Source organism: Homarus americanus, unplaced genomic scaffold, assembly GCF_018991925.1.
Source record: "Homarus americanus isolate GMGI-L3 unplaced genomic scaffold, GMGI_Hamer_2.0 scaffold40856, whole genome shotgun sequence".
Classification (NCBI taxonomy): Eukaryota; Metazoa; Arthropoda; class Malacostraca; order Decapoda; family Nephropidae; genus Homarus; species Homarus americanus.
Genome location: NW_024734615.1, coordinates 6,570,107 through 6,584,163, shown reverse-complemented (window position 1 = coordinate 6,584,163; position 14,057 = coordinate 6,570,107). Strand labels below are relative to the sequence as shown.

Below are 14,057 nucleotides of genomic sequence, written 5' to 3'. Positions count from 1 at the left end.
TGTCGTAGTTTGTGCAGATATTATTTTAGGTAAATTTATAGTAATACACCGGTATTTATCTCGCTGTTTTTAATATGTATTTCGTAATGTTTAGACAATTCTAAGACATTTTTCTTTATGATATTTCCGCCGGAAATTAAGGATAACCGATATATATTTTTTTCAATATTATTAGATATCCTCAGTCACAAGTGTCGCCATGATTTGAGTATTATTTTTCTTTAGGACATAGCACCCCCGAAAGTTATAAACTACTGAAACATTTAGATCTCGCTAGTCTTAGCACTTTGAACCCTATATATACATGGTGGAAATGGATAATAGCGACACAATTGAATTTAATTGATTTTAAGTAGTTTTCAGTCTTCGTCTGCGAAGAAATGTTATCTGCGCATCACGCATGCGCAATGTTGACTGACGTCATCCAGTCGTGACCAATGAGGTATCAATATCATTACGCAAATTTTTTTTTTACCAATAACATTTGAATTTTTTCAAAGGAAGCAGCCTGGGTAATTTCATTGACCAGCCTCACGATGGCCGTGGTGGAGGTTGGTTGTCATTTGTGCTCCTACGATTATTTTAAGTTTATTGCCGAGTTTTATGAGAAAGACTATCATTCTATCCAATTCTTAAGTATCCCTGGTCCTTCCACTTCTAACTAAGGAATTGCACTTTCGGACATGGTGAGCCCAAAAGTTTTTAACTACTGAAACATTTAGATAGTTTAAGCTTGGCCTACCGGGGGTACGGGGGCAGAGCCCCCGGCTAGGAGTTAGGTTAGGTATTGTTAGGTCAGATGACTCGTTTCCGTTTTCTCCCCTACCCAAAAACCCTGATTTCCCAGGTTGTACCCCATTATTTATTTTTTGGGGGGGGGGGGAACTAACCATTTCCGCCAAAAATGAAGGACAGATTCGCTTAAAACACATCAAAATACACTGGAAAAACATATTGGTCAACCCCTAGAGACTCATGTCTTAAAGTAAAAATTTACCATGACTTGTTTACATATGGCACCGGTGTTTCTTTTGATAATAGAGATATGCTTTTCCTATGGTATTTGATAAGTTTTGAATGAATTTGATATTCATTTCTGATGGAAATCACTAGTTTTTGAGACCCCCCCCCCAACCCAACAATCTTAATGGAAAAAGTTGGATATTTTTTTAGTAAATCAAATGAAATACCAATCAACCAACAAAACCCAACCTAACCAGGGGGGCAGAACCCCACTGGACCACCCTTTGTTCATGCCCCCACATCTTGGACAAAGAACATTTTTGGTAATTCAGTTACACTGTGTTTTAAAAAAAAAAATGTTCTCACCATTTTTCTGATGAAACTCGGCAATTGACGTAAAATAATCTTTATCACAATGCCGGCACAGCTTTTCCACCTATTCAGCCATATCTGGTACTGAAAATTCAAATCTCCGCTCCTGCCACACCCAAGCATTATCATTGTCAAAGACAAAAGGAAACTCCCACACCACCCCCGCACATGAGCTGTAGATGCTTAAGACCTTTTCCGCCAGATGGAAACAAATGATGGTGACACTTGTGACTGAGGAAATCTAATAATATTGAAAAATTAATATCTTGTTTATTCTTAATTTCCAGCAGAAATATCATAGAAAAATGTCTTAGAATTTATTAAGCATTATGAAATACATATTAAAACATTGAGAAAAGTACAGGTGTATTACTATAAATTTACCTTTATTTACTGAAGCCTAACCTAACCTAAAATGCCTCACATTCACTGTTTTTTTTTAGAGGATACTGTTTTAGTTTGCAGTTTTTATAACCTAACCTACCCTAACCTTAACATAAAACTTAGCATAACACCTGCCTTATTACCGCCAAGAAGACAAAGTAGTGCACCTTAGGTGCCTAAATATCTACCAAACGAAGCATTAGCACAAGAAATGATTATCATATCAGTACTCACTGATGAACATATATAGTATAGTCTCGGTTTACGCAGTCAATTAAACCCGTGGAGGTCCGCGTAAAACGAGAAACGCGTAAACGAAATAACAGAACATATGGGATTAATTGAAATAGAGATTGGGCCGACCCCCAGACTACCCTTTTTCCGACACAATATGTACGTTGTAGTAAAAATAACAGCTTAATTTTATGATGGTATGCACACACACAATTAATATTTAAGAGAAATATCAATAATATTAGGTTTTTTAACACTTACGTTAGTAGAAGAGATGGCTGGGCACACAGGAGATGGGGGGTTGATTCTGAGGCAGAGGGCAGATTATTGGCCCTCACCTGTATCACTATCCACCACAGAGGCTAGCAGGGCCTCTTTGTCAAACCCCTCAAAGTCTATATCCTCACTATCACTGACTTGGGCTGGCTGTGGTGGGTGGCGGGTGAAGAACTCGGTTATGTTTTGTTGACTGGGCAAGCTAGGTTAAATAGACCAATTACAGCTAGCGGCGGAGGGAATGCGTGGGTGGTAAGGATGCGTGGCCCAATCACAGTTCGATACGTCACCTGACGCCAGCTGTGACGTAAGAGCGACCTAGCGCACAGCTCATCCGCGCCACTTTCCGCGTAAATGCTGGAATGTACCGCGTAACTAATAATTGCCGTGTCTGGACAGGTGCCACATAAATGACCAACCGCGTACTGTATAAGAAATCCGTGTAAACCGAGACTATACTGTAGTAAGAAAATAAACACTAAAACAAATAATTCATCGACAGGTCACTTGTCAGTTAGCCTTTGAAGTGTTGCATTAATCTAAAAAAAATTAACAGGAGTATCTACAAAAAAAATATTACCCATAGTGGTAGTCTGAGCCACTCTTAAATGAATGGATACTTAGCATAGCTGGTGATACAACAAAAATTGGTTGTTGCTTGTCACTTAACTATTCTGGATCCGATTTTTTTTTTTTTTTAAATCTGACCAATATCTTGGGCATTTTGAAGCCATGCCCACTTGATATTTGGAGATATTCTGAGGTCAATAGTAGTTATTATACAAAAATGCCTTTGTACATTACAGCATTGAAGAAAAAGTTTTGGAATTTTCTGAGGAAAAGTGGGGACTGAACCCCCAGGAACCCCCCGGATCTGCCCCTGGAAATGAAAAAATACCCGGTATATATAGATGACATGGATGACCAGGTGCAGGTGTCCTACATTTTAGCTCACTGAGAGTATGATGAAAGCATAATTAATACTGTATCTAATTTCAGGAAATGTTTAAATATGTATTTAGTTGCAGTGCATGGAAATATTTTCTTTTCTATTTTGTAAATCCAGTCTTATTCTCAGTACACATACCTGGAGTTTAAATTGTGTAATTTTTGGTAACTAATAATTACTGACATTAATTGGAGTATACTTTTATAATATGGTTCATTTTTCTGTCAGCTGAATTAATTGTATTGGGTATACCATTGTATGCTACATTTATATTACTGTATTACTTTTATAAGATATTACAATAAAGTATTGTACCTCATACAGGCAGTTTAATTTTTGCTTTTTTACTTTTATCCTCTTCGCCACTGATCGGCTCATTAGCCACTTGGGTGGTTGGTCACATCTCTGTTACACACTGTTGGCAAGTACTGGGCATGCATGGGCTCCAGAATTTATCTGAACCTGCTCCAGTGTTGGTCAAGTCTGGTTTTGAAAGCGCTCACACTCAGTGCCATCACAACACTGGCAGTTTGTTCTAAGAGTACAATTTTCTCTCTGAAAAAGTTTGCCCTCTCTGTTTTCTGGACTTGTGGCTTCTTCAACCTTGAACTGTGACCCCTTGTGGGGCAGGTGTCCGCCAACTCCAGGTATGGACGCTTGACTGAGTAGTGTCCTCGGAGATGTTTAAACACCTCAATTAGGTCACCTCTTGCTCGTCTGTAGTATAAGCTAGGCAGTGGCAGGCACTCTAATCTCTGGATAACTGAGGTGCCAAAGTGCAGGCACCAGTCTGGTGGCCCTCCTTTGATCATTTCCAAGCAACTAACTGTTTAGCATATCTCAGGTACCAGACGGGGTGACAGTACTCCAGGTGGGGAAGCATCTCACTCTTGAAAATCATTACGAGGGACAAACCATCTAGATATCTGAACGACCTTAGACCTTTTAGTTTAGTTGCTTGATTCACCGTCAGCATCAGTTCATTGTCAACAATCACACCCAGGTCCTTTTTGCATTCAATCTATTAATCAGTTTCTTCATCCAGTTGGAACATGTGATGTGCCTCCTTACCGTTAGTATGACCCAAGTGCATCCTCTTACACTTCGTGATGCTTGTATCTCAAGTTAGTGGAAGGTTGCCTCATTAGAAGTCAGGTTCAGGTTAGAGAGGCTATTGCTACAGAAAACTTTAAGCCTAATTTGAATCTATCTTCTAAACTATAAATTATAATTGTTTTTATTCAGTAGACTTATTATTTTAGGTTCATATTGATGACCACCCTAGTGATGCAATATTTGTTTTGATGTTTATATTCTTACTATATTTTCATCAGTTTAGTTCTGATATGATACCGGTAATCATATTTTTTATTTATTTTTTAATTGCTTCCTTTGGTAGATAATTATGCGACTAGGTGTGCACTACTTTGTATGGTGCACACTACTTTGTCTTTTTTGGTGGTGATGCAGTAGTGCACAGTCAATCATTTCGGATCGATGCAAGTCGCCAGTGTATGTTTGTGAGCCACACGGACCTGACGTCTGCTCCCACATCCACAAAAAGCGCAAAATTCGACCATATCTTTGAAAGATCTTTCTGTTTACTGTAATATGCTGGGGCAGTCCAGAGGGTGGAGCTTCATGGTTAGGAAGTTAGGTAAGGTTTGGTAGGTTTCTTTAGTAAGGTTGGTTTGGTCTTCTAATAACACTTCTGCCGCTTGTTTTTGCTGATCAACTTAGGTTGAGTTAGGTTTAATTTAGAAATAACCACTTTTTAACACGTTTATCAAAACTATGCCAGTGTCCACTATAAAACAGTGAAATTGCACTGATTTTAAATTTGTTTTGTTTGAAAAATCGGCGGTGGGTCACTCATCAATAATTACATTATTGTATTATGAATTGGGTTTTTATTAAATTGGTATTTAAAGAAACACAGTTTAGAAGAAATAAATTTCCACTTCCTGCAATTAAGTTCTTTAAATATCCTAGTCATGTATGGCGTACCGGTATTTATATACTGTACTTACCGTACTTTGTTAGCTCTTCGGAAAAGCTAGGATTATAAGGCTATATACTGTACTACTTAATATTCTAATACTTAGTATAGAGAATTATTTACTGTACAATTATATGTACATACATTGCGATACTTTTCATGACACTAACTTTGGTGTAAAGAGAGAGAATCTTGTGACAATTCCAAGTGTGAGTTCCTTTAAGCCTTGACGTGATTAACACTGAAGCATGTCTAGGTATCTTCAAGAGCCAGTGCTTGCCAACAGTGCATAACAGAGAACTGACTGACTGCCCAACTGGCTAGTAAGTTGGGTTAGGGACAAAGAGGATAGAGAAACTAAAGTTACCTAATTTTTAGACAAAGTCAAAACTTAGCAAATACATACAGTATACTATGCTGTACAGTACTATATTGAGTTGTAAGATGAGGTGAGTTTAGTAAAAATAATATAATTAGTTTACTTTTAGATCTCATGCAGTGGGACCCTAGATACTGTTACTTTCATTTTGTGTATTAAATATGATTGGTAAGAATATTGGGAAATGGTATACTGTACTGTATTGACTTGGCCTGCCACTGATTTTGAAATCAGGATTTTTTTTTTTTAATTGTAGTTGTTTGTGTTCTACAGTAGAATAGTTCCTAATGCTGTCATGGGTTTTATATTCCTAGGTGACCTTGGACCCCTAGATTGCAAGGTGTGTTGGATTCGATACAACACAGATGATCGACGACCACGTATTCTTGACTGTGGTCACACTTTCTGCACTAAATGCCTCGTTACCTCTGCTGGAAAAAAGACTTTGAGGTGTCCTAGTTGCCGCACTTCCTATAAAATCAATTCTGTCTCATCCGTAAGCATCAACATTAATATTGAGGACTTCTTGGAGTCAACGGGATTACTGGCATCTCCTCAGAGTACTGCTGGTATTTGTGCTGAACACCCTGATTATCCCCTTTTCTTTTATTGCCTTCAGCATCAGGTCTGGATGTGCTATATGTGTAAGAACCTAAATCATCCAGATATTGATAGTTGTGATGTAATCTCTTATGAAAATTATTTGCTGCGTCTTAAGAAGAAAGGACAGAACATTTTCTTAAATCAAATCGAACATTGTAATCGTATTTCCGAGGTAATTGAAAGAAAAACTAATGAGATAAATTACATTATTGATGGCTACAATCAGCAAATTCAAACACTATATGCCAGGATTTACACTCTTAGACAGTCTATAGGGGTTCTGGTTAATGAACACTCAGAAATGGCCCGAGTGCAGCATGAGGGCAAGCTGGGATGTCAAGAGTTAAGGAAAGCCCACAGAGATTTAAATCAGACTACAAATTTAGTGGAAATGGAACAGACTATGAGTAACTTACTGTATTGGCAGCAAACAACTCAGGAATGGATGGATTTTACCAAGAAGTGTTGTAATATCCCAGCAACCCTTGATGAGTCAGAAGAGGTAAGTATTTTGTTTTACTGTACTAGTTAGGGTGCTTACCAGGATTTTATACACCTTTTAAAACAAGTGTAAAACTTTTCATGCTTGTTAGAGCTTCCTGATTGTCACCTCTCTTTACTTAGAAAATACAGTAAGAAAATACAGTAAGTCCTCGCTTAACGTCGGGGCTACGTTCCTGAAAACATGACGTTATACGAAATAACGTTAAGCGAATAAATTTTCCCCATAAGAAATAGATAAAATACGGAAGTTACGTTCCCGAGCCTCCCTATGCTCCATGAAATACATTACATATACAGAAAATCATTGCCATTTCTATAGAAAATAGTGCATGCATATACAACTACAAGTACTTACTGTACTAAGTTTGTATGGGTATTCACCGATGGGCGGAGGTGTCTGGTAGATAGTGAAGTAGAGGAGGTGGTTGGCAGGAGTGGAGGAGGGGAGGGGAGGAGGGTGGTGAGTCACTGAGACTGCGGCTGCCTCCTCCTCCTGTGCTGACTGGGGTTCCTCTGCTGCTGTTTGCTCCTCCTCAGCTGCCGGCTGTTGTGAAGAAGCTGCTTCTGTCGTCCCACGACGAAAAAGTGAATCCAGTGTTGACTGCTTGGTGCTACTCTTCTTCTCCTTATACATCTCGGTGTAATAACCAAGACTGTCATCAATGCTGCGTTGAATCTTTCAGCTACGTTCTCTGTTTTTGTCGTCATCCACAAGGATTTGCATACCTTGCTGGATCAAGTTGAACGCTTCTGCCAACCTCTTGGTAGTTAGCGTTTGTTGAGGTTCTTCTTCGTCGTCAACGGGACTGTGTTCTGTTAGTTGTTGCAAATCCTCATTGGTGAGCTCTTCTCTATGGGATGCCAGGACGTCCTCAATATCATCTGATTCCAGCTCATCAAAGCCTGCCTGTCTAGCCAAGCTGAGGATATCCCTATTCACTACTGGGACTAAGTCCGTGAATTCCGTAAAACTATTGACGCACTCGGGCCACAGTTTACCCACACACCATTCAGGCAACTTTCTGAAACCTCTTCCCATGCATTGCCAATGTTGTCAATTGCAGGAAGAATGTTGAAGCCACGCCAATATTCTTGTATCGTAGGTTATTATCTCTGTCTGTAGCCTTGAGCAGCTGGGCCATGGTACGGCATAAATAATACGCCTTGAATGCGGCGATGACGCCTTGATCCATAGGCTGCATCAGTGCTGTTGTGTTGGGAGGCAGGAATACAACTTTTACACTGTCATGCAAGTCGTCGAGATTGAGAGGATGAGCTGGAGCATTGTCAATGATCAGAAGAATTTTGAAGTCAAGTTTCTCCTTGGCACAGTATTCCTTCATTGCAAGGACAGCATAAATATGGCGCCGGTTATCCATGCCTTCTTGTTTACCTTGTAGATCACTGGAAGGTGATCCTTAGAGTAACGTTTCAGGGTCCGTGGGTTAGCAGTGAGGAGAAAGCAGGATAGGTTTCAGCTTGAAGTCGCTGGCAGCATTCGTGCCAAGCAGCAGGGTCAAGCGGTCATTTGCCGCTTTAAAACCTGGTGCTCTTTCCTCCTTCTTGGAGATATAGGTCCTCTCAAGCATCCTCTTCCAAAAGAGACCAACCTCATCCACATTGAAGACTTGCTTCGATGAGTATGGTAGAGGCTACCATACTCATCGAAGCAAGTCTTCAATGTGGATGAGGTTGGTCCTGGATAATCCGTTTGATTTCTAGCGGGAATGTCTCGGCAGTAACCCTATCTGAATTAGCAGCTTCACCAGTCATCTTAACCCCTAGGCTCCGGGTAACGTTCCAGAAAGTCCGTCTATTTTCCCGCCATTTTTTTTTTTTTTCTTTTTTAATTATTATTATTTTATTTATTTATTTATTTTTTTAAGAAAAAAAAATCTAGATTTTTCCCCATGGGGGGAGGGGGGGGAATACTGCCAGCAGCACCCTAACCCTGGGCTTAAGGGTTGATATTGTGGAAGTTATGACGATTCTTAAATCGTTGAAACCATCCTCGGCTGGCCGTAAAGGTCTCTTCCTTCGATCCTTCACCCTCTTCTGCCTTTAAGTCATCAAACAAGGATCTGGCCTTAAGCTGGTTAACCATAAGGCTCACAGGGGCATTGCGTTGATTCTGGTCCTCCATCCACATAGCCAGCATCTTTTCCACCTTTTCTATCACAGTGCTTCTAGTACGAGTTGTCTTAGTTGCAGAGAAGAGAGAAGAACCACTTCCAGCACTAACTTTAATCTTGTCAGCGTTGGTCCGGATATTACGCACTGTTGTGGGGGTTAGACCAAGCACAGCGGCTATGTCTACAGCACGTTCCCCTTTTTCAAAACGGGCTAATACATCCATTTTTCGTAGAAAGGGTAATGGTCTTACATTGCTTCTTCATTACACTAGCATTAGTAACACTTGATGGGCGCTTGGAAGTCATTTCGATTGGTTATAGTACAGTTTTAGAGCAAAAGCACTTAAGCACACATGAATGATGTGAAGTCGTAACAAAGACTAGCTCGGCGTCGCTTGGGGACGCTATGACGTTCCGCAAGTGAGGGCAGCGCGCTGAGCCGAGACAGCATAGCTTGGCCAGGCGAGAGCGGGTGATGAGCCGTATAAAGTAGTCCCTGACGACGCAAAATGGCGTAGTAACTGATCCCCAGGACTTTTAATAAAATTTTGGTCTCTTAAGTTTAGCGACGTAGTACCAAAACAACGTTAAGCGAGGACTTAATGTAGTAACAGATGTGCTGCATAAACTGTGGTTCTTCCAAAACATAAATTGTTTTCATAATTCAAAAGGAAGTGAGTATTCCCAGTGTATGGATAATTCCATTCAGAGAAGAGAAGTGTTCTAGCCATTGAAAATTTCCCTTCATATTTTCCCCCCTGTTCACCTCTAATAGTAAGTGAGACTCAGTATAAGTACTCTACTCAATAAATTTTCCCCTTGAGAAAACAGACATGTCAATACTCCACAAGTTGTTTTCCTATCATCTCTATTTTATAGTTACAGGATAGATAAGTTTATTCGTACAATACAGTACAGTATGCCCAGATAATTCGCGGATTTTTATTTCGCCGTTCTCTATTATTTGCGGATAACACCCTGGATGTACCCAAGAATATCTGCGGGTAGTTTTTGAAGTTACCGGCATTTTCGCGGCCAGGACAGGGATCCACACATACATGTATTAGCCCCTGTCCCTTGGCAATAACAATTATATAAATTTGGGTTAATACATTTAGTTTATATAATCCAATCACGGTAATTTTCCATTAAGCTGTGAGCTGCCATGTGCTGTTCACGTGAGGGGAAATTCCTCTCAGTAGGCCGACCTTGAGAATGTAGGGTCAGCCCAGCCTCTCCTTTAGAGCCTCCCCCTCACAGCACCCAGTCCTTACTTGAAGCTCACGAGAAGCAGACGGGTGACCTAACTCAGTCAAGCTGAGCCCTGTCCTTAACTAAAACTCACAGCTTACAGTGTTAATTACGGTGCATCTACTAATAGACTGTGACCAATATAGTTTTACCAATAAATGGAGAAAAGACCATTTTGGGTTTGTAACTTAACCCTTCAACTTATTTATATACAGTATAAGCCAAGTTAAAGGGAACTCTACCCAAAGCTTATATACACACACACACACACACACATACACACACATATATACAGTACAGGTAAAAGAAATAATTGTCCTAAGAGCAAACACATAAAGGGAATATACATTTCTTTGTACACAAGTAAAAATAACACCCCCGTCAGCAAATGTTATTCAAGGATTTGGTGATTCGCTGCCATTTTGAGAACCTAACCCTCCGGGAATTTGAAGGGCCTACTGTATTCCATTTGGTATGTGATATTACAAGAAAATAACCAAATAAAGAAGGTAATTTAATGGTGGCCATGCAATTTTTTCTGGTTATTATACTAGCGAGTTGGGCAGTTGATATAATCTGTTATGCACTGTTACTCAAGTACTGGGCATGTACAGGCTCTTGAATGTATTTGATCATTTAGCAATGTTTGTAAGATGAGGACTTAAAGGAGCTCACACTTGATTGGGTCACCAAATTCTTTTGGCAGGTTATTCCAATAGCTTACAACTCTTGCTTCAAAGAAATTATTTCTGACAGATAACTGTACTGATAGCTTCCACTGATTCCAGATATGTATATTACTGTATTTGACGAAGTCATCAGATGTTTATTTCTAGTACAGGGTATCCTTCTTAGGTTGAAGTAAGATTCCAGTAAAAAAAACAAATTATATATATATATACAGTATATATGTTCAAAGTCCGCGTGTTATATGGACTAAAAATGAAGTATATATATGTACCTCGCGTTTCATACCAGCTGGATTCGGTAAAATGCTACTGACACCACATAAGAGGCACGGGCAGTTTCCCAATGAGGTTCACGGCGCCATCAGCTCGATGAACAGGCTTTGTGTGAAATATAACAGAGTCTAGAACTGCTTTTAGTGTCCTTGTGGCCTAGCCGGTAAGCGTTCCCTAGTCACACCCAGTAGGTCGAGGGTTCGATTCCTTGCTGGTGAGGTCGTTGATTATATGTTCAAAGTCAGCGTGTTATATGGACTAAAAATGAAGTATATATATATATATATATATATATATATATATATATATATATATATATATATATATATATATATATATATATATATATATATATATATATATATATATATATATATATATATATATATATATATATATATATATATATATACATACATACATATATATATATATATATATATATATATATATATATATATATATATATATATATATATATATATATATATAATATATACATACATACATACATATATATATATATATATATATATATATATATATATATATATATATATATATATATATATATATATATATATATATATATATATATATATATATATACACAGTTGTACCCCACTTAACGCGGTCAATTGAACCCAGAGGGTCCCGCGTTAAGTGAAATCCGCGTTAAGTGAACAACAGAACATATGGGATTAATTCCAATAGAACCCAGCCCGACCCCCAAACTCCACTTTTTGACGACACATAACTATGTTGTAGTAAAAATTCTATCTTAACTTTATGATGGTATGAAAAAACAAGTAATATAGAAGAGGTTAGGTTAGGAAAGATAAAGGTTAACATAGGAAAAATAAAGAATAGGTTAAAAAACGAAAAATTTTGTGGAACACTTACGGTAGTAGAAGAGATGGGTCGGCATACGGGGATGGAGGCTGGTTCCGAGGCAGAGGGCAGATTACTGGCCCTCAGGTGAATCACCATTACTAGGTGAATCAACATCACTGTCACTTACCGTTGTCAGGGCTTCCCTGACAAATCCCTCAAAGTCAACTTCACTTTCACTATCACTGGCTTGGGCTGGCTGTGGTGGGTTGCGGGCGAAGAACTCGGTTATGCTTTGCTGACGGCTGGTGTTGATGTTGTCGTGATACACCTTGATGTACGGCTCCATAGCCTGCACCAGTCGGGTATGGAAGACTTCATAGCGTTCATCGTCATTGTCGCGGGAAAGGACTGACTTAATTTTTTCTGTAAACTCTATGACACACTTAATATCACTATGACTTAAACTAGGTTCTTCGGAGAATGACGCACCTTCTTCCTCCTCTTCACTGGCGTGTTCTTCTTCCAACATCTCGTCGGCAGTCACTTCAGGATCTTTGATCACCTCCAGGATGTCTTCGTTGGTGGTCTCGGAGAAGCCTTCAGCTGTAATATTGAGCGCAGCTTCTCTGGCAAGGTCCACTGCTACTGCAACAGTCTGAACCTCACCAGTCACAGGTTCACTCCTCCTCTCACCTGGTATGCCATGCAACACATGTCTCCATGCGTGACGAATCGTAGCAATAGTCAGCAGATCCCATGCCTCCACCAAGAAGTCTACAGCTTGTTTAACGTTAAACTTCTTCCAAAATTGTTTGACGAGAAGTTCTTGAGTCACCGCCTCTTGTTCCTTGTCCTCGTCGCTTTTGCTCTCGCTGTCGGTGTCACCCAGCTTACGCAACTCATCCTTGGTGTTGGTAGAGTCGTTCAGGAGCTTGAACTTCTTTGCAGAGTACGCAGCTTTCACATTGCAGATCAACTCCTGGTCCATGGGCTGGATTAATGACGTAGTGTTGGGAGGAAGGAAGACCACTTTTACGTTGGGGTGACGATCCATAAGTAGGGGCGAGTGTCCAGGTGCGTTGTCAAGGAGCAACAAAATATTGAATGGAACATTCTGTTGCTCGCAGAATTTCTGCACGTCAGGAACAAAACAGTTGTCAAACCAGAAGAGGGACAGAGAAGAGGACATCCACGCCTTACGTGCGGTTAGCCAGTGGACATTAAGCTTGTTCATGTCCATATTCTTGTAGGCGTGCGGCTTGCGGGCTGTGTGAATCACCGATAACTTTGGTTTACAGGTACCGGAGGCATTGGTGGTAAACAGGACGGTGATGCGTTCCTTCTGCAACTTCCGACCCCTTACCTTGCTGGCAGACTGGACAACGAAGGTCTTGGAAGGTAACTTTTTCCAGAAAAGACCAGATTCGTCCATGTTAAACACCTGGTCGTCACTGTACTGTCCTTCCTCCATAATCTCACGTAAAAACGGAGGAAAATCTCTAGCCGCCACACGGTCAGCACTCGCTTCCTCACCACCAATGTTGATGTTGGTGATCTTGTTCCTCTTCTTAAACCTATGCAGCCAACCAGAGGAAGCATTGAAGGGTTTGGGCTCTGCAATTCCCAGTTTACGTGTCACTGCTGCGTATAGCTCACGTGCGTACTCCTGCACTGAGCGCGTGTCCACCGCCATGTTGCGTCGCGCCTGACGCACCAAATAACTCACCAGCAAATTTTCCACTTTTGCCAGCACCCTGTTCTGGCAATACCTGATAGATGAAGCACCTGCAGACTTTGTGATTTTCATGTGCTCTTTGATCTTGGCTGCATCCTTCTTGATCGTACGAATCGTAGATTCGTTGACGCCATGCTGGCGCGCGAGATCAACTTGCCGTCTTCCTTTCTCCAAATCTTGAACAATTTGGTACTTCACCTCGTAGCTTAATGAACGTCGTGTCTTCTTTGGCTTAGTGCCGCTGGGTCCAGGTAAGGAAAGGTCTCTCTCTGGGGGCGGTGGTGGTCCGGCGGAAGCCATTTTACGGAACAATGGATGCGCGTTAACACGGGGTGGCCTTGAGGGATGAAACTGCCGCGGCTAGGTCAAGCGTCGTCTCTCCTCCCTCCCTCCCTCCCCGGGGTGGTCACGTCATAATACTTTAAGCCAATTACAGCTAGCAGCAGAGGGGGGTAGGGATGCATGGCCAATCACAGTCCG

The 14,057-nt window shown here is 40.5% G+C and overlaps 1 protein-coding gene across 2 annotated transcripts in view; it reads left to right on the top strand.

The window, feature by feature from the left end:
• LOC121870402 (tripartite motif-containing protein 2-like) overlaps positions 1 to 14,057 on the top strand; it is a 90,451-nt gene that overhangs the window by 1,721 nt on the left and 74,673 nt on the right. For both annotated transcript variants that reach the window (XM_042372236.1, XM_042372235.1), the window contains exon 2: positions 5,871 to 6,661. In XM_042372236.1, the coding sequence (XP_042228170.1) occupies positions 5,871 to 6,661 (791 nt within the window). The remainder of the gene's footprint in view (positions 1 to 5,870; positions 6,662 to 14,057) is intronic.